Source organism: Aegilops tauschii, chromosome 7 (assembly GCF_002575655.3).
Source record: "Aegilops tauschii subsp. strangulata cultivar AL8/78 chromosome 7, Aet v6.0, whole genome shotgun sequence".
Lineage (NCBI taxonomy): Eukaryota > Viridiplantae > Streptophyta > Magnoliopsida > Poales > Poaceae > Aegilops > Aegilops tauschii.
In genome coordinates this window covers 634,034,323-634,055,414 of record NC_053041.3, presented here as the reverse complement: position 1 = coordinate 634,055,414, position 21,092 = coordinate 634,034,323, and the positions used below count along the sequence as shown (strand labels likewise).

Genomic DNA, 21,092 nt, shown 5'->3' with positions numbered 1-21,092 from the left:
GAGTATCTCTATGATGATGAACTTGATGATGATCTATAGATCTGTCTTATTTCTGTGTGTATATGGATATTGTCATATATTCTTGTTTTAAATGCTGTCAAATTGAATTAAAACAGAAAAAACAAAGCAAATAAAAAAATAGCACAGATCTATGCCGACGGCCTTGCCGTCTGCATAGCCATGCCCAGGAGCGCCCAGCGGCTGCCACGTAGCAAATGTATGCCAACGGCCAGGCCATCGGCATACCTCTGCTGCCAGGAGCTCCCAGCGGCTGCCACGTGGCAGTGGTATGCCGACGGCCAGGCCGTCGGCATACCTTTGCCACGTGGCAGCCGCTGGTTTGTCAGTGTGTTTGACGGCGCCGTTGGTTGCCGTCAGGCGATAATCTCTGCCGATGGTGTATATATGCCCACGGCCTTACTATGCCGACGGTCTGACACAACTACGCTGACGTGATCTACGCCGACGGGTGTGTGCCGACGGTGGCCGTCGGCATAGACCTAAGCTGACGGCAGAGGGCCTATTCCGACGGCCGGCGGCCGGCGGCTTATGTGGGCAGTCCGGTAGTGCCTGAACGTCACGTAATGTCATCATATTGCAAGGTTTATGACGTACACATTGGCTCTGTACATGGTCGCCACATTATGAGCTTGTTAAATTTTGGTGCATAAGCTCGATCCTGCGATCCGCCTTACCAGTGACATGGAGTCGGAGTGAATAGATGCTGCATAAGCACACCCACTGTAGGTGTTGATGTGTGGTGATCAAAGTTTTAAATAACACGCTAAGCCTCTTAGTGGCGGACCTCTTCTAAATGATATAGCGTGCTATTTAAAATGCATGCTCATGTGTTTGGATTAAAAACCCTTAGCGGTGGACCTCTTTTAAATGCTATAGTGGTGCTATAGCGAGAATGGCGTTTTGGAGGCCGAGCTCCACAGAGCCCTTTATTTTTGAAAAATTCAAATTCAATTTTTTATGTTTCAAAAAAATCTGAAAAAAAATATGCGTGTATGTAAGGATGTAACCCACATGTGTGTAAAAATTCATGATAAAATACCTTAAGTTGCGACCTGTACAAAAAAGACAAATCCATGAAATGGGATGATGAATAGTATCATGTGTTAAACAGCCTCAGATTTGTCTTTTTTGCACAGCCATCATTTCAACATATTTTGCCCTAAAAATTTACACACATGTGTGTTATGCCTTCATCTATATCCTGTGTTTTTTTCAGAATTTTTTGAAACATAAAAATATGAATTTTGATGAATTTTGAATTTTGAATCTGGAGGCCTCATTGGAGCTTGGTCACCAAAAGGGATTTCCGTGCTATAGTGCACTATTTAAAACCATGGTTATGATCGTATGTCGATCCACATCCACAACGTCGACGACTATGAAATTTGAACCGAAGGTCAGATGATTCAGAAAACTAGTGCTACTCACAACGGCCATCGAGGACATTTGCAAGAACGGTAGAAAAGCTCGGTGAATTCAAGGCACCCGGTTCTGGAGTACGTAGCTCAATGATCTTGTGTAACTAGACTCTCTGGTATGTACATATGGTAAGCTAGCTAACCCAAGGATCCAAAAATATCAAACAGATAAGCATGCATCCGTGAGGGTGGCCCGACTGATTGGACCAAACACAAGCATCAACTATCAGTACACACATGTGACGAACCATGCATTATTGCATCTATAGTGGAGTATAAATTAATATCGTGACCGTTCAGAGTCGTCATTGAAAATTAATGAGTCAAACAAGCTTGATACTAGTGCAGATGTAACGTGCAGATACATATTCATTGCAACCAACGAGGCATTAGCTGTTCCAGGCTTCACGGTCTTGATGGGATCAGCAGACGATTTTTTAAGTCTGCCATGAATTCAGATCTGATCGAGGCGAATCTCACCGATGACTTCCGTGGCTCCACTATCATCCGTTGCAAGTATACATCACGAGTCATCCATTAGGAGGAGCACACACGTGTTGCATAAGCACAGACACGCTCTGTGAGAATGCATATGTAGCTGTTCTTTTTTTTCTTGAGTTGGCACGTATGTAGGTGTCGATGTGTTGTAATGGTAGGTGTATCGCTATCCACAGCGTCGACGACTATGATATTTGAACCGAAGGTGGAATGGTTTGTACTACTAGTGCTAGTCCCAAGAGTACTCCCAAGGGTACTTGAGGAGATTGGCAAGCAGGGTAGAAAAGTTTGCTGAATTCCAAGGCACTCGGTTCTCGTAAGCATTACTATACTCAGTGGTGAAGCCTTCACCACTTCAAGCTGTATGCAGTCACTTGACCACACGACATCAAAACTCTTCAACTACAAGTAAAAATTGTGCAAATGATGGTATAGATTTTGTAAATTAATATGTATGTGACATCACAAGTTTAAATTGACATCGTATACTTGAATTCCTAGCTCCACTGACTATACTATCTGGTCTGAACGTATGGTAATTAAAACTGGCTAAGCTAACCCAAGGATTGATAGATCTCAAACTGATAAGCATGCATACGTGAGGGTTGGCCAATTGATTGGACCAATCATATAAGCAACAACTATCAGTACACATGTGACCAACCTTGCATTATTGCATGTATAGTATATAAATAAATATCATGACTGTTCAGACTCGTCATTGAAAATTATGCGCCAAACAAGCTTCATACTATTGTACACGTAACATGCAGATACATATTCATTGTAAAAACGAGGCATTAGCTGTTCCATGCTTCACGGTCTCGATGGGATCGGCAGCCGATTAAATAAGTTTGTGATCGATCGATTGAGATCTTTAAATTGTTTTGTGTCTACGTCTCTGATCGGGGTGCATCTCACAGACGACTTTCGTAGCTCAACCATCATCCGTTAGGAGTATACATCGCCAGTAATCCATTAGGGAGGGTCTCAGCTCATGTGTTGTGGCGAATCTTGTTTCGAATATCCGAACTCGTACAACTACATCCTAACCAGAACACAGTTAATTACTCCCTCCAGTATTATTATTATTGTTCGCCTTGCCGAAATCCGTTTCAAGATTTCTCGCCATCAAAAAATCAAGTGTGGTAGTTGACATGTCTCCAGTGTGTAACTGCCCTTGCCTCTTTCGAGTCACTGCTCATACTTAAATATGAGAAGAATAACAGACGAAAAAAGTCATTATCATTAGTGTACGTTCTTGCCCATCAGGAGAAAAAATATGCTAGAATCATAAAAAAGAAGAAGATTGCACTATGAATATTTCAATACACATGAAGTTATGCAAAGTCATGTCAAATTTGTATCAGAATGCTAGTCATCAATCGCTTTTATTTTGACAAAAGGTAGATTTGGGTGACTGAAAATGAAGCATCAAAGGTATACATGCAAACACAGCTTCACATGTGGTCAAATAGGAGGAAGACGTTACTGGAGTTAAAGTCGGGGACGCGGCCGTCGCGATTTAGTAGAGGCTGTCAGCGTGGTGGAAGCGGCTGAGACAAGACACTGGAGCCAGGGAGTCAGGGAGACTATGGAGGTAAGGTTGGTGAGATAGGCAAAATCGGCGGGGGTGGACGAAGGGGTGTCGGGTACTGGTGGATGGTGAGGCCGCCAAGTTCGTGACGCTGTCTATCTCGGCCAGCGGGGAGAGGCATTGGCAGAGAGAGCATGATGGTGAGTCAGGTGTTAGGATGCCATGATGTTACACAACTCATCCCAAGAAATCCATGCCGGCGGCCGCTGGCTCCCATAGCCATCCATGGTAGGCGCGGTCGAGTGGGCGAGGTCAGGGGGGATGCGGTGCTCGGCTACCAGGGGGAGCGGCAGGGTGTCGCTCGACGGCCACAAGAGAGTCGACGCTTCTGGTGCATAGGAAGGATGGATCTCAACCAGAAAGAGGAAGGAGAGAAGAAGATTTGGTTGTGCCAGATAGATGCGAGAGGATAAAGCGATAGGGTGGGACTTGCACATGTTCTGAAGTCCATGAGAAACATCTAGTCTAGTCTAAACCAATGAATTAGCGCGCTATAGCGAAATAGCGTCACCTTTAAATACACTATATGTATGCTATAGCGAGACACTATAGATTGATCTATTTAGCGAGGCATTGCCCAGAACACTATAGCATGCTATTAGCGGTGCTATAGCATTGCTATTATTTCATATTTATTTACTGGAGGCATTGCTCAAAATGCTATAGCGTGCTATTAGTGGTGCTATAGCGTGCTATTAGTGGTGCTATAGCGTGCTATTTCTTCAGTGGTCTAAACACACTACAAAATCGTGAGTAAATGTGTAAGAAAACAAAGAGTGAACCAGAGAAAAAAGGGGCACACATGTTGCTCATGTACACTAATTTATTTAGCGAGGCATTACTCAGACTGCCATAGCATGCTATTAACGGCGCAATAGCGTGCTATGTTTTTAGTGATCTAAACACACTATAAAACTATAAAACTAAAAGTGAACTATGTTTAGAAAATTAAAAGTGAACCAGAGAAAAAATGGGACACGCATGTCAATCATGGAAGAGCTCGCGGGTGGTGCCCAAGCTTAGGCGCTTTAATTCTCTTATATGATAATTAAGCTATCTAACCAAAGGATCGAGAGATCTCAAACTGATAAGCAAGCATACATGTGAGGGTGGCCCAATTGATTGGACCAGTCGCAAGCATCAACTATCAGTAAACATGTGACGAACCTTGCATTATTGCACCTATAGTATAAATTAATATCGTGACAGTTGATAGTCGTCACTAAAAATTAATGAGTCAAACAAGCTTGATAGTACTACTACTACTCCCTCCGTCTAGCTGATAAGTCATCTTAGATTGTGCACCGCAACCAAGGTGGAAGGGAAAACAAGAAAACCTAATTTTTGTTTGCTAATTAATAGCATTGCATGCAATGAACTGACCACTGCATGTCATATTTGGTAGTCTCAAGTCTCTAAAAGCACACATGCCCCACATCTCTTATTGGTTGATTTCTTTATTCATATCAAAAAATAATAAACGAGGTGAGAGTTAATGCATCGCGCCTAAGTGTTTTGGGATTATTTGGTTTTCGTAAGGTGACTTATACACCTAGAAGGAGGGAGTAGTGCAGATGTAACATGCAGATACATATTCATTGCAACGAGCGAGGCATTAGGCTGGTCATAATGGCAAGTATCATATACTAGTATCATGTATATGATACTAGTGTATGATACTACCTTCATAGTGCATAGTAGCATATGTTAGTATCATAGATCGCTTCATTTATTACCATGCACGACACATAGTAGCACAATATTTAATATGATATGGTATCATGATATGATACTCAACTCTTTTTTTTCATTTAATTCTACGCCACCTCATGCAATTTGCCAACTAGTTGGCATGCATGATACTACCTATGATACTTTCATTACGACCAGCCTTAGCTGTTCCACGCTTCATGGTCACGATGGGATCAGCCGACGATTGATAGATCAAGATCTCATTGAGTCAAATCTCACAGACGACTTTCGTAGCTCAACTAGTAGTACTCGCAAGGGTGCTTGAGTACATACAAACCAGAGATAATAGTTATACTACACAGGTGGAGAATCAAGTGCCATGGAATTCACCGAGATTTTCTACCGTGCTTGCAGATGTCCTCACGCACTCTTGGGAGTAGCACTAGTTGTACAAACCATTTGACCTTCGGTTCAAATCTTATAGTGGTCGGTGCTGTGGACTGCAGTACAGCTTACCATCACAACACGTAACACCTACATATGTGCCAACTCAAGAAAATACCTACACATGTGTTCTCACAAAGCATGTGCATGCTTATGTAACATGTGTGTGCTCCTCCTAACGGATGACTCACTCGTATCGTAGTTGAGTAGCGAAAGTCCTCTGTGAGATTTCTGCTACTAACCCAATGAAGGATAGATCTCAAATTGATAAGCATGGATACGTGAGGCTTGCCCAATTGATTCGACCAATCACAAGCACTATTGCATTTATAGTACCGCATCTAGACAAATCTTATACAAGAATTTTGGGACGGAGAAAGTATAAATTAATATCATGACCATTCGGTGTCATCATTGAAATTTAATGAGTCAAACAAGCTTAATACTAGTTTAGAGGTAACATGAATATACATATTCATATCAACTAACAAGGCACTAGACTATCCATAGTGGGAGTAACATAGATGGTAACATCATACATATCTAGACAAAATAGATGATTTGACAAGTAATTAATGAAAAAAGAGAGGCATGTGGTGAGTGTGGCGTTTCTGCTCCCGGGCTCAGCTGCACTTGCGCTGACGAAAAAAATCAAAACAAATACTAGAAAAATTCAAAAAATTACAATTTTTTTGGGTGGTAGATAATTTGATGCGTGAGGTTCGCTGTAAATTTCAACTCACTGTTTTGACCCGATTTGTCTTTTTTTGCCGAGAGCTGCTCAGATACCCAAATGAGTTGAAATGTGGAGCGACCCTCACGCATCAAATTATATACCACACACAAAAAAATTGGATTTATTTGAATTTTTGTAGTATTTTTTTAAATGTTTTCTGACCGGGAGCAGATGAGCCTGGGCACCGATTTGGATTTTCGGGCATGTGGTAACATAGCTAGTTACTCATAGTATGAGTAACATCACACATATTATGATAAGATGAGTCTACAACCTAATAAATGAAGTATTACATGACACCACACATATGTTACTCCACACTATAAAGATAGTAACATAGAGTAGTAATATATGCATTATTAGTCTAAGTTACCCACCACTGTGGCTAGTCTTAGCTGTTCCACGTTTCACGGTCTCGGTGGGATCAGTAGACAATTAATTAAGTCTGCAATCAATCAGATCTGATCGATGTGAATCTCACATACGACTTTCGTAGCTCAACTATCATCCGTTACGAGTATACAGTGCGAGTAATCCGTTAGCACGCAAATGTTGAATAAGCACACACACTCTATGTGACAACACATATGTAGGTGTTTTTTTTTCCTTTCTTGAGTTGGCGAATATGTAGCTGTTGACGTGTTGTGATGGTAGGTAGTACCACGAACCACAGCGTCAATGACTATGAGATTTGAACCGAAGGTCTGATTGTTCGTACAACTAGAGCCCCTCATTTGAATGCACGGTAGAAGAACTCGGTGAATTCCTGGCTGCTCAGTCCTCGAGTACGTATGCTTTAGCTCTTTATGTACTACGTCCCTAAGCTTCTTAGGGGTAAAAAGCCTCACAATAAATTGAGGTGTCCAATTGAAATTGGATCACCCGATTTTAACCAAGTCAATAATTTTTCAAAGCTTTCGTTCAATTATTTATATTATATATACTATGCTTCTTAATTTTTAAGTCCTCGCAATTAATTGAGATCTTCAGTTTAGAACTTCATCATCAGATTTTGGCCGGGTCAATAATTTCTCAAGGAGCTCTTTCATTTAATTATTTTAATTCACCATATTTCCTAATTTCGAAGCTCTTTTGTTCGATTGAAATATTTAATTTTGAATTTGGTTTACGATTTTGATTGGGCCAACGATTTTTCGAATCAATCAACACCAACCGGCTAGAAAAATATATCAATCTCGTGCACCCTCTTACCACCTAGAAAAAAGAAGCGCCACCATGTAATGACACTATAGCATCAATATAGTACCTATAACCACCAACACAGAAATTTAGCCACAAAAATATGAGTTGATTCACGCATAACACAGAATCACACCATGAAAGGCCCATCAAATAATCGCATTATGAATAAACATGAAACACACCCATCGTCTCCCCCATCCGCCAAACTAAATATTCCATCAGTTTCAAAATACAATGGGTATTAGTCTTTGGAAATTTGACCAAGTTTAGAGCCAAAAATATCGACATCCACAATATTAAGCCAAAAAAATATGAAATTTATTTCATGATGAATCTAATAACATCAATTAGATATTACAAATTTTGATATATTTCTTCATAAATTTGATCAAACCTAAAAAGATTAGACTTTTAAAAAAAAGTAATACACCTTATATTTTAAAACAAAATGAGTATTTTTTTTAAATCTCAACAACACCAACGGCGCAGCAAAGCGCACCCACCCTTCTAGCTTGTAACTATACTATTTGGTCTGTATGTACGGTAATTAAGCTAGCTACCCCAAGAATCGATAGATCTCAAACCGATAAGCATGAATACATGAGGAGGGGGGTCGCCGGATCCACGCGTGTGGTTAGTTTTAGGCCAAAGTAGCGTAGTTAATAGACTGTTTATCGTCTTGGTTTCGGCAGCGGTGGCGACGCTGAATAAAATTTCTTCAGATCCTACTCCGATGAGACGATTGGTCCTATGATTGGTGGTGGATTTGGAATCAAGTCTGTTCTATTAAGGATGGTGTGGCGGCGGCGGCATCCTCATGGTGGACATGTGTCCACGGGCTCCGCCATTGCGACGGAGTTTGCTCCAGCGTCGGCGCGGAGCTTGGGAGGTAGTCCAAGAGCGGATGCAGATTGTGGTATGCATCGATGACATCTGGAAGATGGAACGAGTGTTGGGTTCATGGTTGATGGATGGTAGGTGTGATTTCGTCCTTCGGCGTCTTAGCCGTGGTGGGGTGTCAGATCTGGAGTTTGATGGCGTGTCCGGGGTGTTGCCCCGGTCTGTTTCGTTCAATGGCAATGGATTCACTTTTGGGGAGCCACCTTGGAGATCCTCAAAGGTGCATATCAGTGATGGAACCGTATCGAGCTCGGGTGAGAAGATAATTTATCATTATATTCTTCGGTGGCTGCTGTGGTGGTGCTGGAGGCAGGTGATAGTTCTATCATGTTGGTCCTTACGTAACTTGTATTTTGATCTTTATTATATGAATGAGACATGTATTACCATGAAAAAAAATTCTCAAACCAATAAGCATACATACGTGTGGGTGGCCCAATGATTGGACCAATCAGAAGAGCATCGGCTATCAGTACACATGTGACCTTGCATGATTGCATTTATACAATATAAATTAATATCATGACCGTTCAGAGTTGTCATTGAAATTAATGGGTGAATCAAGCTTGATACTACTCAGACCTCTTCCAATGCAATGATGCTTAGATAAGGTGCTAAGTGCAGTAAATGGCTTAGCAACTCAAGTCCCCAGTGCATAGGTGCTTAGTTTTTTGTTGCTAAAGCTTCCTTCATTTAATTAGCTAGACTCAAAATTGTCTTTTCACCTAAGGCTGGTCATAGTGGGGAGTAACTTAGACTAGTAACATGCATATGTTACTAGTCTATGTTACTACCTCTATAGTGCATAGTATCATACATTAGTATCATAGGTGGTCTCATTTATTGCCATGCATGACACATAGTAGCACCACATTTATTATGTTACGGTATCTACCTATGTTACTATAACCATCTCTCTCTTCTTTAATTGCCTGCCACATAAGCATGTTCGCGAGTCCCAAGTACATGATACTACTTATGTTACCCCACTATGGCCAGCCTAAGTATACGCGCTTAGCACCATTTCTTTCTGGGGTCACCAAACTAGTCTCTCTCTTCTTAATTAACCTGCCACATCAGACTTTATACCTATGTGGCAGGCTTAGCACCTGTACATAGTGGAGTATTAGGAGAGGCCTCATAGTGAAGATGTAACATGCAAATTAATTATGTCTGTCATTAATCTCAATCTGTAGATTGTTGTTTTATTTCTATGTCTGACTAAAACACATATCACAGACAACTCGTGCAAATACATCCTAACTAAAACGTAAATAATTACTCCCCCAATATCATCACTCGCCTTGGCAAAATCCGTTTCAAGATCCCCCCAACGTAGTTGTTGCCATGTCTCAAGTCTGTCTCATCCCTTATCTCTTTCATGTTGATTCTCTACACGCTATACTTCAATGTGAGTGAAATCACAGAAGGAAAAAGGCATATGATCATTAGAGGTACGTTCTTGCCCAGGAGTAAAAAGACGATAGAATCATTAAAAATATTGTTTTATAGACATTTCAACACACATCAAGTTATGCAAATTCATGTTAAATTTGTATCTAAATGTTTCAGTCATCGATCGCTTTTATTCTGATAAATGGTGAATTTTGTTGAGTTGAAATGAAGAATCAAGGGGTAAGAACACAAAAAGCACATATCTTGTCTCTTCATGAATAGGATGCACAAAACCAATGCCAACTCATGCACACGCACGCGCGCACACACAAAGAATCACACCCACAAATTGTAGAGTCATAGAAAACCTGTAATTGCGCCTAAGCGACTGAAAAAGGAAAAACTCTGAAGCAGATCAAAGCAAGGATCTAAGGATTACAACAATGACCATCCGCACAGACCATCTATTGACGTCACAAACACAACGAGAAAGGTTCTCCAGTAGCAACCTCTCCAACAAGGGGATGACGCTCAAGCGCCGCCGTCACCGGATCCAACCTGCAAAGGCCAGATCGTGGGATTTCACCCAGAAGATCTGGTCCAAGCAACTCTGAGAAATGCCTTAAGCACAGTAACCAACTAAGGTCAAATATAGGTTTTTCACACTGAATATCAGGAACATTTACTCGAGAAGCACCACCAAATTGAAGTCATCCCTTGTTCTCATCATGACTTTCTGCTATCTGAAAAACTACATGTGTTGCATAATCTTGACATGAGATGCCATGCAAGTGAAGACCACACTAGTGCGGAAACCCTTATAGAGGAACTGTCTTAGTGGTGTGCCCCAAAAAGGTCATGCCACTGATATTCGCCTAATGTACCAGTGGCATGCCAAGCTACTAACACGCCACCGATGGAGGGGAGAACAAAGAGGGGAGCAGTGAATTTGAAGTGGGGATCGAGTGTCTAACACCACTATCTCTAGAGGATCAGAGAGAATGAGAAGAGTTGGAGTGACGTATCTAATGCCAAGCAACATGGCACATAGTTGGAATTGAGGGACCATGTGCTTCGTGCCATAGTTCATGAATGTAGGTTAAGAAAAACACGTCAGATTTCACATCACATATACTTTTTTTTTCTGATCTTGTGCCATCTCTTGCATCGATCACGTTATGCTTTTGGGCCCTCGGTCCCTTCCACAAACTCGCAATTTTGGGTCCCCAAGTTGTTTGCGCATGATGTTTGTTGGTCCGTATGCAAAGAGGGGTCTTCATAGACCTGATCTGCAGTAGTGGGTGTTGTACAAGAGGATGTGTTCATTTATTTGAAGACCCCTCATTTATTTCAATTTAATATACACTTGATATATTAATAAAACTGCTCATTTCCGCAGAAAAATTAAACAGTATGGTAGTTATAGCTTCAACTATGCTCTGAAAACCGGCATCCTTATTCCAAACTCACGTTCAATGGGGAAATACTGAAACACACCATAGTCGTAGTTCAAATGTAAGTATGTGCCAGTTTGTTTTTTATAACTATAAAATGATACAAACATAACTGAACATGGCATGTTTTTTTAGGGCATATACCAGTACAGATTTAATATACACAAGAGTCTATTCGATAAAGGATTTCTGAAACGTGGCCTTCAAATAATGTGCCAAGTGCCTTCTCCGCATTTTCCTGAAACAAAATCAACCCAAAACAGGCCTCTCTTTGCTTCAATACCTCTTGTTTTTTCAGATTGTGTTGAGCCTGTCAACAATTACATCTATGGAAGGCCTATTTTTCTGATCAATCTGCATGCACTCTAGCCCTGTTTTTATGCATGTATGTACTTGATGGAGGCATTCTGAATCAAGCGATGAGTACACGGATGCTATGTGCTCTGCTGTCCACCTTTTCCGTATCTGTGTAGAACTATGATTATTCATGGTGATAATATACAAACCATAAATGTACGTAACATAAGCCTCTAAGTTTCATCTTCAAAAGTAAACATTAAATAATTTATCTTCTTACATCTTTAATGTATATCCTTGAGGCCTTGTCCAGATTGTCGTTGTTCTCCTCTCTTGTGGTGATTTGGATCATCATTACCCCCAAACTATATATGTCTATTGAGACCGACATGCCAGTGCTGTTTAGATATTCTGGAGCCATGTATCTACTGAATGTCATTAACACGGAGAGTTAACACGAATTACTTAGGAGAGATGGAACTTTAATTTGCAGTAATAAAGGAACAAAGTAATAGTGTCAAAATTCATGATTAGCTTACGGTGATTCCTCTTTGTAGTATTTGATCCGATCTTCGCTAAAGATTCTGGAGAGTCCAAGATTGGCAATTTTGGGCACCATTGCTCTATCCAACCATATATTATTCAGGTTAAGATCCATATGGGTAATGGGATCCTCTAACTTGTGTAGATAAAGTAAACCCTGGCAAACCCCCTTGACTATTTTGAAACATGTGTCCCAGTTGGTACTGGGATCAGCCGAATTGGAGCCATCTGTTGCTTTGGGCCCTGTATATATGAGTGTAAAAGCTAAAGGAATTAGAAGATAAATAATGCAAACACGTCCAAATTCTAAACTCCAAGTTACGCAAACATCAAGGAATTAAGAAAAGTATTGACAGTGTGTGTTAGGTACCAAAAAGATGCTGTTGAAGGCTCTCATTAGGATCAAAGTCATAGCAGAGTAACCTTTCTGTAGTGATCTGTAGTGTTTGATTGCAGAACCCAATCAACTCTACGATATTTTCATGTTTAAGCTCATAAACACTCTGAACCTTATTCTCAAAATCCTCAGGTGGGATTTCCGCGCTTTGCTCAAGTTTTTTCACCGCAATCTCTTTGTCAGTATCTGGCAGAGTTCCCTGTTTAATCTCGTAATAAATACTGCATATTAGCATCTGTTCGATCATCATACTTTTGAAAAAACAAAAAAAAAATATGAGAAAAAAAGATCGAACCTTATAAACTGGTCCAAATGGATCTTTACAGAATATTCGGGAGAAGTTATTCGTAATTCCTTCCAGAGACTGAAATGAAAATATCTTTGGTAGTTCGGGGCTGGAGCTGCTCCCTTCGGTTATCTCTCCAGTTGCCATTTCTGATGATCTAAGAAAGTAAGGGAGATGTGAAGGAGCAGCCTACTATTGGATTTGCTACTTCTTCTTATTAGCAAAACACGGCAGTTGTTTTAAAACAGGATCCTAAAATAAGTATGGGATATTTTACGAATCAACATCTGAAAACAACCAGATCTTGGACAAACTAATCACGAACCTTGAGATCTAGGAAGAATGACTGTAACCAAGCTGGGAAGAGAAGACACCCGTCCGCGCCTGCCTGTGCAGCTTCTTAAAATTAGGGGCTAAACCATGTGTGTGTGTGTGTGTGTGTGTGTGTGTGTGTGTGTGTGTGAGAGAGAGAGAGAGAGAGAGAGAGAGAGCAAGAAGATTAGTGCCTCGAGGAGGGCTTAGAGAGAGAGAGAGAGAGAGAGAGGAAGAAGATCACACACACACACAGAGAGGAGAGAGAGGGGCGGAAGAAGGGAGGGGGAGGAAATTTGGGTGCCTGTAGACATAAATACATACAGGTAGCAGCCCAAGGAAATGACCATCGACCGCGTGGATTAGTCGATCTATAGATAAAGAAAATATATACCCACAAGCTGGTGTCCATGTGTGATGAGGTACATGCGTATGGTTAACTATTAGCTCTTGATTTTTGCCAACTTGCCATCAACTGGGTGATGTACTGGAGGAGATAGAGGGGCATATATAAAGAACTAAATAAGCTGTCAATTAACCTGGTCACACCAATCAAAATTAAAGAAATAAACTAACGATTGCATTATTGCAGCAAGTTGTACGTATGCGAGTAGGAAATTAAGATGACCAGATGGATCGCAGATAATAAAACTCTCATAAAGTACTAATAGCACAAGGACGCTCTCTTAAACCTAATTCCAAGCCTAGATTGGATCGCGCTGGCAATCATGGAGACTAACTACGAAGACTTTTCCAGGAGAGAGGTGGCAAGCCTGTCCATTATTTCATAAATCATATGAACTGGCAGTCATGTTGATTCATCTGTACTACTTGTTGTCTGCATGCGAGGTAATCTACCGGCACAGTACTTGACCAGCTTACTCTAACCTCACCGGAGCTGGTGGCGGCGGCGGCGGAAATTAGCCGAAGCACGCTGCGCGCAGCTCGCCGAGTCTTCGTTTTCTTATTCACGCATGAGCAGGGGAGCAACGAACTGAAGGAAGTACATGGTAGCGAAAAAGATCGGTTGTGACCAGCTATGTCACGGATATCTAGCCGCAAGAAAAAAACACTTTCTGATTCATCTCACGGATGGAGACAAATAAATTTGCTTGACAGGAGGAACATATTGCCACTAAGTGGCAAGATTGACTGGCTCCAGCTGGTCAGCGGATCTGCCTCGAATATAGCATATAGATCCTTTGGTAACAACCTTAATTTGTTAGAAACATCACCCAGGGGAAAAAGTTTCCCCACCTGAATTTTCATTGAATGAGGGCAGAGAGCAATCATTAATTAGTAGGAGAAAAAGAAACCGAGTTACTTTGTAAAGACTTGGTGAACAATTAATAAAATGGTTGTATGCATCGCCGTGATGCAGAGGCCAGGGGTCATCCTCCTTTTCGCAAAAAAGCCTACGTCGTGATACTTTTGCTCGGGTATTTTGAGTTTGTTTGACCACAGAGTGAGGTTCTATAGAGTGTTAATTATTACTCCCTCCGTCCCATAATATAAGAACGTTTTTGACACTAGTGTAGTGTTAAAAACGTTCTTATATTTTGGGACAGAGGGAGTACATCACTACAGGGAGCCTGTGTTGCATGATCACCGGTGAATTCATGGCATCCCAAAATTTTCAAGCCCATCCATCCGCCCCGTCCGTACCGTCGCTCCCTCAAGCAACATGAGGGAAAACCCAGCCACCGCCAGGGCCTCCCCTTCCCCGTGCTCCTCCCTCGCCGCAGCCAGAGGGCGCGACCAGGCGGAGCCCGATCGGCGGGTAGCGGTGGCGTGGATCGATCGTCTCTTGTGTGGTGGACTTGGGACGTGGGTCGGGCCTGCTGGTCCGGAGTGCATTGGGCGACGTGGGGTGGAGCGTGCTCAGGGATCAACGGCGCCAGCCTTCGCGGCGGCCAGATCTAACGCGCGGGTGGCGCGGGCTACGGTCAGCCGGCTAGATCGTGGCTGTGGAGGCTGCTCCTCGCGGCAGTGGTGACGGCAATGTCTCTCTATCCGGCCTGGCCTTCCAACGACGCGATGGTGGATTCGTAGTACGTGATAGCTCCCCCGTTGTATAGAAGCCATCGATGCATCTGATGAAAGCAAGGGTGTCCACTCCATAGTGTGTCGCATTGGAATCATGGCCTGAAGTGTCGTATACATAGTACTCCCTCTGTTCGAAAATACTTGTCATAGATATAGATGTATATAGATGTATTTTAGTTTTATATATATCCATTTTCATCCATTACGATGACAAGTAATTCCGGACGGAGGGAGTAGTTTCATATTAATATTTAGAAGAAGTTCCCAATAAGATTATTTTTGCATCATATGCCTTATATTTTGCTAGTCAACCCGGAAGGAGGAAGTACAAAGCATCACTAGGGAAGCCAGGCCAAACGGGGTCGCGACACCCCCTTGCAAAACTGCAAAAAGAATTTGACTACAAATATTTCTGTCCCAGCCCATCAATTGGTAATTCTCTTCTCCAACCTAGTTATTATGTATGTTGGTTTTAGAGGGGTGCCCTTATCTATGTCTCGCTGGAAGCAAGAAAGTGGGCAGCCTCGCGTCCGGGGAGCTTCACATGGCCCAGCCCAGCCGCGCGGGAAGCTCCAGCCTCCTTCTTATGTTTTTATCTTCTGTTTTCTGTTCTCCTGTTTTCTTTACTTTTTTACTTTTGTTTGTACTTCAAAATATTCTATATATATATGTATTACAAAAAACACTCTATAAAAACATTTGAAAAATATTTACCAAGCATTTGGAAAATGTTTAATATGTATAGAGAAAATATTTATCACGTATACAATTCTTTTTATAAAAATTTGATCTACTCAAAAAAAAAATTAATCAAGCATACGAAAAAATGATGAACAAGTATTTGAAAAATATTAATCAAGCATTTGAAAAATGTTAAAGTGTTTATAAAAATGTTAATCAACCATTTGAAAAAAATGTTGAAAAAGTAATTTAAAATGTTAACCAAGCATTTAAAAAATGTTAAATGCGTATAGGGAGAGTGTTGACCATGTACTAAAGAAATGATGAATTTTTGGGATCATGTATATAAAAATGTTCATGAAGCATTTAAAAAAAAATGTTGAACAAGTATTTTAAAAATCTTAATCAAGCATTTGGAAATGTTAAAAATGTATAAAAAAAATGTACACCATGTATTTAAAAATCTTAAATTTATATTGTAAGAATGTTAAATGTGTATTCAAAATATGTTGTTGGCATATACGAAAAATGTAGAATGAAACCAAAAGAAAGAGAGAACACAAAAAATAAAACCCAAAAAGATACAAAATAATCCAAAGAAAAAATTAAAAAATAACGAAACAAATGCAAAAAAGAATGAAAAAAATGGAGAAAAAAGGAAACAAAATAAAAACAACGAAAAAGGAAGAAAAGAGAAAACTAATGAGAAGAGAGAAAAACGGAGAAAAAAAATACTGGAACAGGGAGAAGAAACAGTGGAAAACCCGGTTTGTTTTGACTTAAGAACCACCGCCCTACTTGTCCATCACAAACGCGAGCCAAGCCCAGTGGTTAGTCGCACTTCCAGTCAACCAGGAGAGCTCGATTGTTGTACGAGCAGCTTCATGAACTTGATGCTTTGCTCTAGATTGATCTCTCTGTGCGAAAACTCTGCACAATTTGCAATCAATGAAAACAGATCGAATGTGTACTTACCCTCTTTTTTGCGGAAGTCTGAACTGCACGGGACTGTCTCGTGCTGATGCGCACAACCGCCAAGATGACAAGTCGACGACTGCTGGTGAGCCGAATTGTCAAAGGATGAAAGGAGCAGGATTTACTCTATTGCCATGTTGTATCATGTGAGTTGCGTCCATCTTCATGCATATTCTGCTTTTTATTTGAAAATTGCCCCACCCACCCCCCCCCCCCCCCCCCCCCCTCATTGCTTGTCAGGCTCTGCCACTCCTAAGCATTAACTGCGTATAATTGATTGGAACAAGTTTTCAACAAGTAGTTGAGCCGTGTAAGTCTGCACTTTGTAGACCTCGATCATAGACTAATTAGTTAGTCTTGACGCCATCAATGGATCGAAACCACAAACGTTTTGTTGTGGACCATCTTTTTTTTTTTAGAATGAAGGCTCGCGAAGAGCCCGGCTTTGAATTAACAAAGCCATCAACCGGCCAGGAATTACAAACAAACACCAAACCACATCAGCCCAACGATACAAGGGAGCACTCTAGGAAGCTTACAACTCAACGCAGCGCACAAGCACGAAAGGAAAATACAACCGAACCCATTGCTTGTACTAGCCGAAGACAGCAGCAAAACAGATAACCAAGGTAGCGACCGACAGAGCAGGATGAAGACCTGCTAGAACAGAGTGTGGGCATGAACTGGGCTGACTCCCAGGATGATGAAAACCAGGCGTCTTCCTCCTCTCGCGCCGCAGAGGGCCCCTTCCCTCTCGCCTTGGATCGAAAGGCATCGAACCAGCAGACCTGAGAAGCGCTCACCCTAGAGCAGAAGCGATGGCAACCTCGGGGCCAGGAGCAACCGTAGAGCACAACACCATGGACGATGGGCACACAACATCCACTATACCGCCGCTACCAAGGACACCAGTAGACTGCCGGAAAGCCACCGGGAGCAGCTGCTGAAGAAAGGCAGCAAGGACATCAAGGAAGACCGCAGAACGTCGAGGAGCAAGACCCGTCGGCCGTTGAAGAAGAGCACCGGGAGCCCACAGCCGGGGCCGTGTTGCTAATGCTGGGACGGGGAACCCCATCCCCTACCGCCGGATCGAAGGTGCCGTACCACCAGCCTTGAGGCAAACACGCCACAACCAGTGGGTACCACCCTTGAGGGGAACGGGGACAATGCCGGCCATGCAAATCCCGACGAAATCGCCGCCGCCGGACAACCAGAGCCGCCCAAAGCTCGGACCTTTGACACACCTCACCCGAACACGAGCCCTCCCCAGGCGGCACCTCCAAGGAGGAGCACGACACGAAACGTGCCGTTGCCGCCCAATCCTAGCCGGATTTTGGGCTTTCATCCGGGAGGGGGAACGAGGGTGGAGAGGGGAGGACCTCGGCGGCACCTCCAGGGAGGAAGAACGGCGCCAAAGGCATCGCTGCCGCCGGGCCGGACAAACCAACCAAACGGTTTCCCGTGGTCCCACACCTCACCACCGAGCACACATCATCTCCAGATCCGGCGCACGAGACGCAAGCAACAGGGGACGACGGTGCAGAGGGAGTCAAGGAGGAGGGAGCCAAACCTCAGATCCGGCGAGGAGGGGAACAACTCCGCGCCGCAGCCAGCCCCCGCCGGCGGCTCACCACCCGCGTGGTCGAGCCATCCGGCCAGAAGCACCCGCAGCCGGCGCCAGCCGAGAGGACGCCGCTGCCTCGCCAAACAGGGCCGCCGCCCCAGATCCGAAGACCTCCGCCATGGACGAGGCGCCAGAGGCCTCGCCGCCACCTTCCCCGGCGTCCGCTGGTGATTTCCGGGCGAGACCCTCAGGTGGCGGCGAGGGAGAACGGGGAAAAGGGGTGGCGGCGTGGGGGGAACCCTAGTCGCCACCCGAGTCGCCCAGGACGACAACGCGGGGGCAGGTGGGGGGCAGGTGGACCATCTTTCGGAAAGGAGGATTATCCCTAGGCTCTGCATCAAGCGTTGCACACAGCCATCTATATATATCATAGTAATATCTTATGACAAACACAAGGTCAGGGGTGCGTGCTGTGCCCGGCAATCAGCTGGCTGGTCTACACTCTAAAGATTAAAATTAAGCAAGAGGATGCGTCGTGCAGATCTCTATGTTCTACGTGGCATCTGCAGGTTGACATCGATTGTTAAACTGATGTTTGAGTTGGCTGTGAAGTTCTAACCCTGATAATTCTCATATCAGGACGCCCTTCAATGAGCAAGCTAGATATTCAAACCCACAGTTGCTAAGCTGGTGGAGGACATGTTTGGTTTCAGCCTGTTTCGTGGCTTTTGGTTGGTTTGCCCCTGCGTGGGTAATAGACTCTCTTGCTCCTGCGCAAGCGATGAACAGTTGATAGGATAGATGTTGGTGTTGTCGGATATTTATCCTACAGTGGGTGTTTCGACGATGAGCACCAGCTGCAATGGGTTTTCTGACGATGCGTTGAACTCGCTTCCCCTTTCCCGTCTCCTTATTTCTGGTTTGGACAGTTGTATTTTCATTATTCAGTTAATAGAAAGGAGTTATGTCTGGTTCAAAAAGAATATTCAAACCCGGGACAGCGAAGGGAATGGCTCTGGTCTAATGGTACTTGGACGACAAAAACTATATATTTGAATATCCTGTTCTGCTCCTTTGGACAAACTGTAGCAAGCTGTCGATGATAAAAAAATGATTACTTATTTTGCTGTCAGGTTTAGCTAGCTGTGAACTACACAGGTAGATGGAAAATATCAAAAATGAAATTTTCCATGTCTACGGTCATCTACCAGAGAGCAATCGGTCATCTGCCAGAGAGGAATCCCTGGTACAGAGATGTTGGAATAAAACGCTAATCTAAGATATAGACGACACATTGAGGGACGATATTTGTTAATGAGATTCACTGATATGGCTACCTCCTCGGGACAATGACTACGGGTGCTTCTCCCCAACATACGCAATACCGGTCATCCGGACACCGGTACAAGCCGTCGGCTCCCCCGGGTACCTCTGCTATCAAGTTATCATGGGTTACAACGTGTGGTGCCCCTCGATATATAAGAGGTTTAGGATACGACATGTCCGATTTTACACGACTCGATGTTGGAATTAGGGTCGGACTAGGAGGAGTAGCCGATTAGGACTTGTAGTCTGCTAGGATAGCTAGCATGTAATCCTAAGTACCCCTGTAATCCTTGTAACCCAGATCTATAGAAGTGCATGCTCTAGCCAATGTAACCAAAAGATCGATCTGATGAAAGAGACTAAGCAGCACATTATAGGTCAACACTTCCGCTCCCTCAGGCCTAAATGTGGACCGAAAGTGAGCTACAATTTAATTGCGTCAGCCAGGTCTTGAACTCAAGACCTCTTGGCTCTGATACCATGTAGAAGTGCATGCTCTAACCAATGCAATCAAAAGACCGATCTTATGAAACAGGCTATGCAGCACATTATACGTCAATACTCCCCCTCATGTGTGACTCCCTCAAGCCTAAACGTGGACAGAAAGTCGGCTGCAATTTAACTACGCTAGCTGGGTGTTGAGCTCAAGACCTTTTGCCTCCGATACCATATAGACGGAAAAGATTGCAATACAATAGACGTACCTATTGCTATCCATCAGCGCCTCGTATTGTTTCGTGTGTGTGTGAGTACCCAGCGAAATCAATCGATCAAGTACGTCTAGCTAGCTTCTACGTGAGCAAGTCTCCTGTAGATCAATCAACCAGGCTGCTTGCTTGGTTAGCACGTGCGCGTCAACTCCTCAGCTAGCTCGTGTCATCTCGACGAACAAGTCTTCGTAGAGCATTTAACAAAAAACTACCACATTTTGAGAAACCTTGCCTACAAACTATCATTTTACAAAATTGTGCCGAAAACTGTTACTTTTTGACTAATCTTGACTAAAAACTATCATGTCGGCAAAATGCCTGATTCGCCTCTTCTAAACGCCTTTCTGACAGGATGGGCCCATCTGTCAGCATCAATCTTCTTCTTCCTCCTCCTCCTCCTCCTCTCTCTCTGCCATTTCTTCGAACACCTCATATGCACTCCGCGCTTTTCTGCATTGCGACGCCCCGGCGAAGCACCTCTCCGGCACTGGTCTCTCAGTCCATGGCGTACACGAGGTGCAAAGGCGGGGGCGTCGGTCGGCAAGGCCGAGCGGGGGGTGGCGAGGCCTTGGCACGATGGCGGCCGCCATAGCCGTG

The 21,092-nt window shown here is 43.2% G+C and overlaps 1 protein-coding gene across 3 annotated transcripts; it reads right to left on the bottom strand.

Moving 5' to 3' along the window:
• Positions 1-11,409: 11,409 nt before the first annotated feature.
• Positions 11,410-13,560, bottom strand: LOC109752370 (cysteine-rich receptor-like protein kinase 44). 3 transcript variants are annotated; one of them, XM_045231146.2, is made up of 6 exons: positions 13,207-13,560; positions 12,891-13,038; positions 12,569-12,794; positions 12,195-12,441; positions 11,936-12,080; positions 11,410-11,823 (listed from the first exon to the last, which is right to left on the bottom strand). In XM_045231146.2, the coding sequence occupies exons 2-6, from the start codon at positions 13,026-13,028 to the stop codon at positions 11,653-11,655; spliced, it is 927 nt and encodes a 308-aa protein (XP_045087081.1). In that variant the 5' UTR covers positions 13,029-13,038; positions 13,207-13,560; the 3' UTR covers positions 11,410-11,652. The 3 variants fall into 3 exon arrangements, with proteins under 3 accessions (XP_045087081.1, XP_020166852.1, XP_020166851.1); XM_020311263.4 differs by having other exon boundaries at positions 11,936-12,083; positions 12,891-13,030; positions 13,207-13,547; XM_020311262.4 differs by having other exon boundaries at positions 11,936-12,083; positions 13,207-13,544.
• Positions 13,561-21,092: the final 7,532 nt, after the last annotated feature.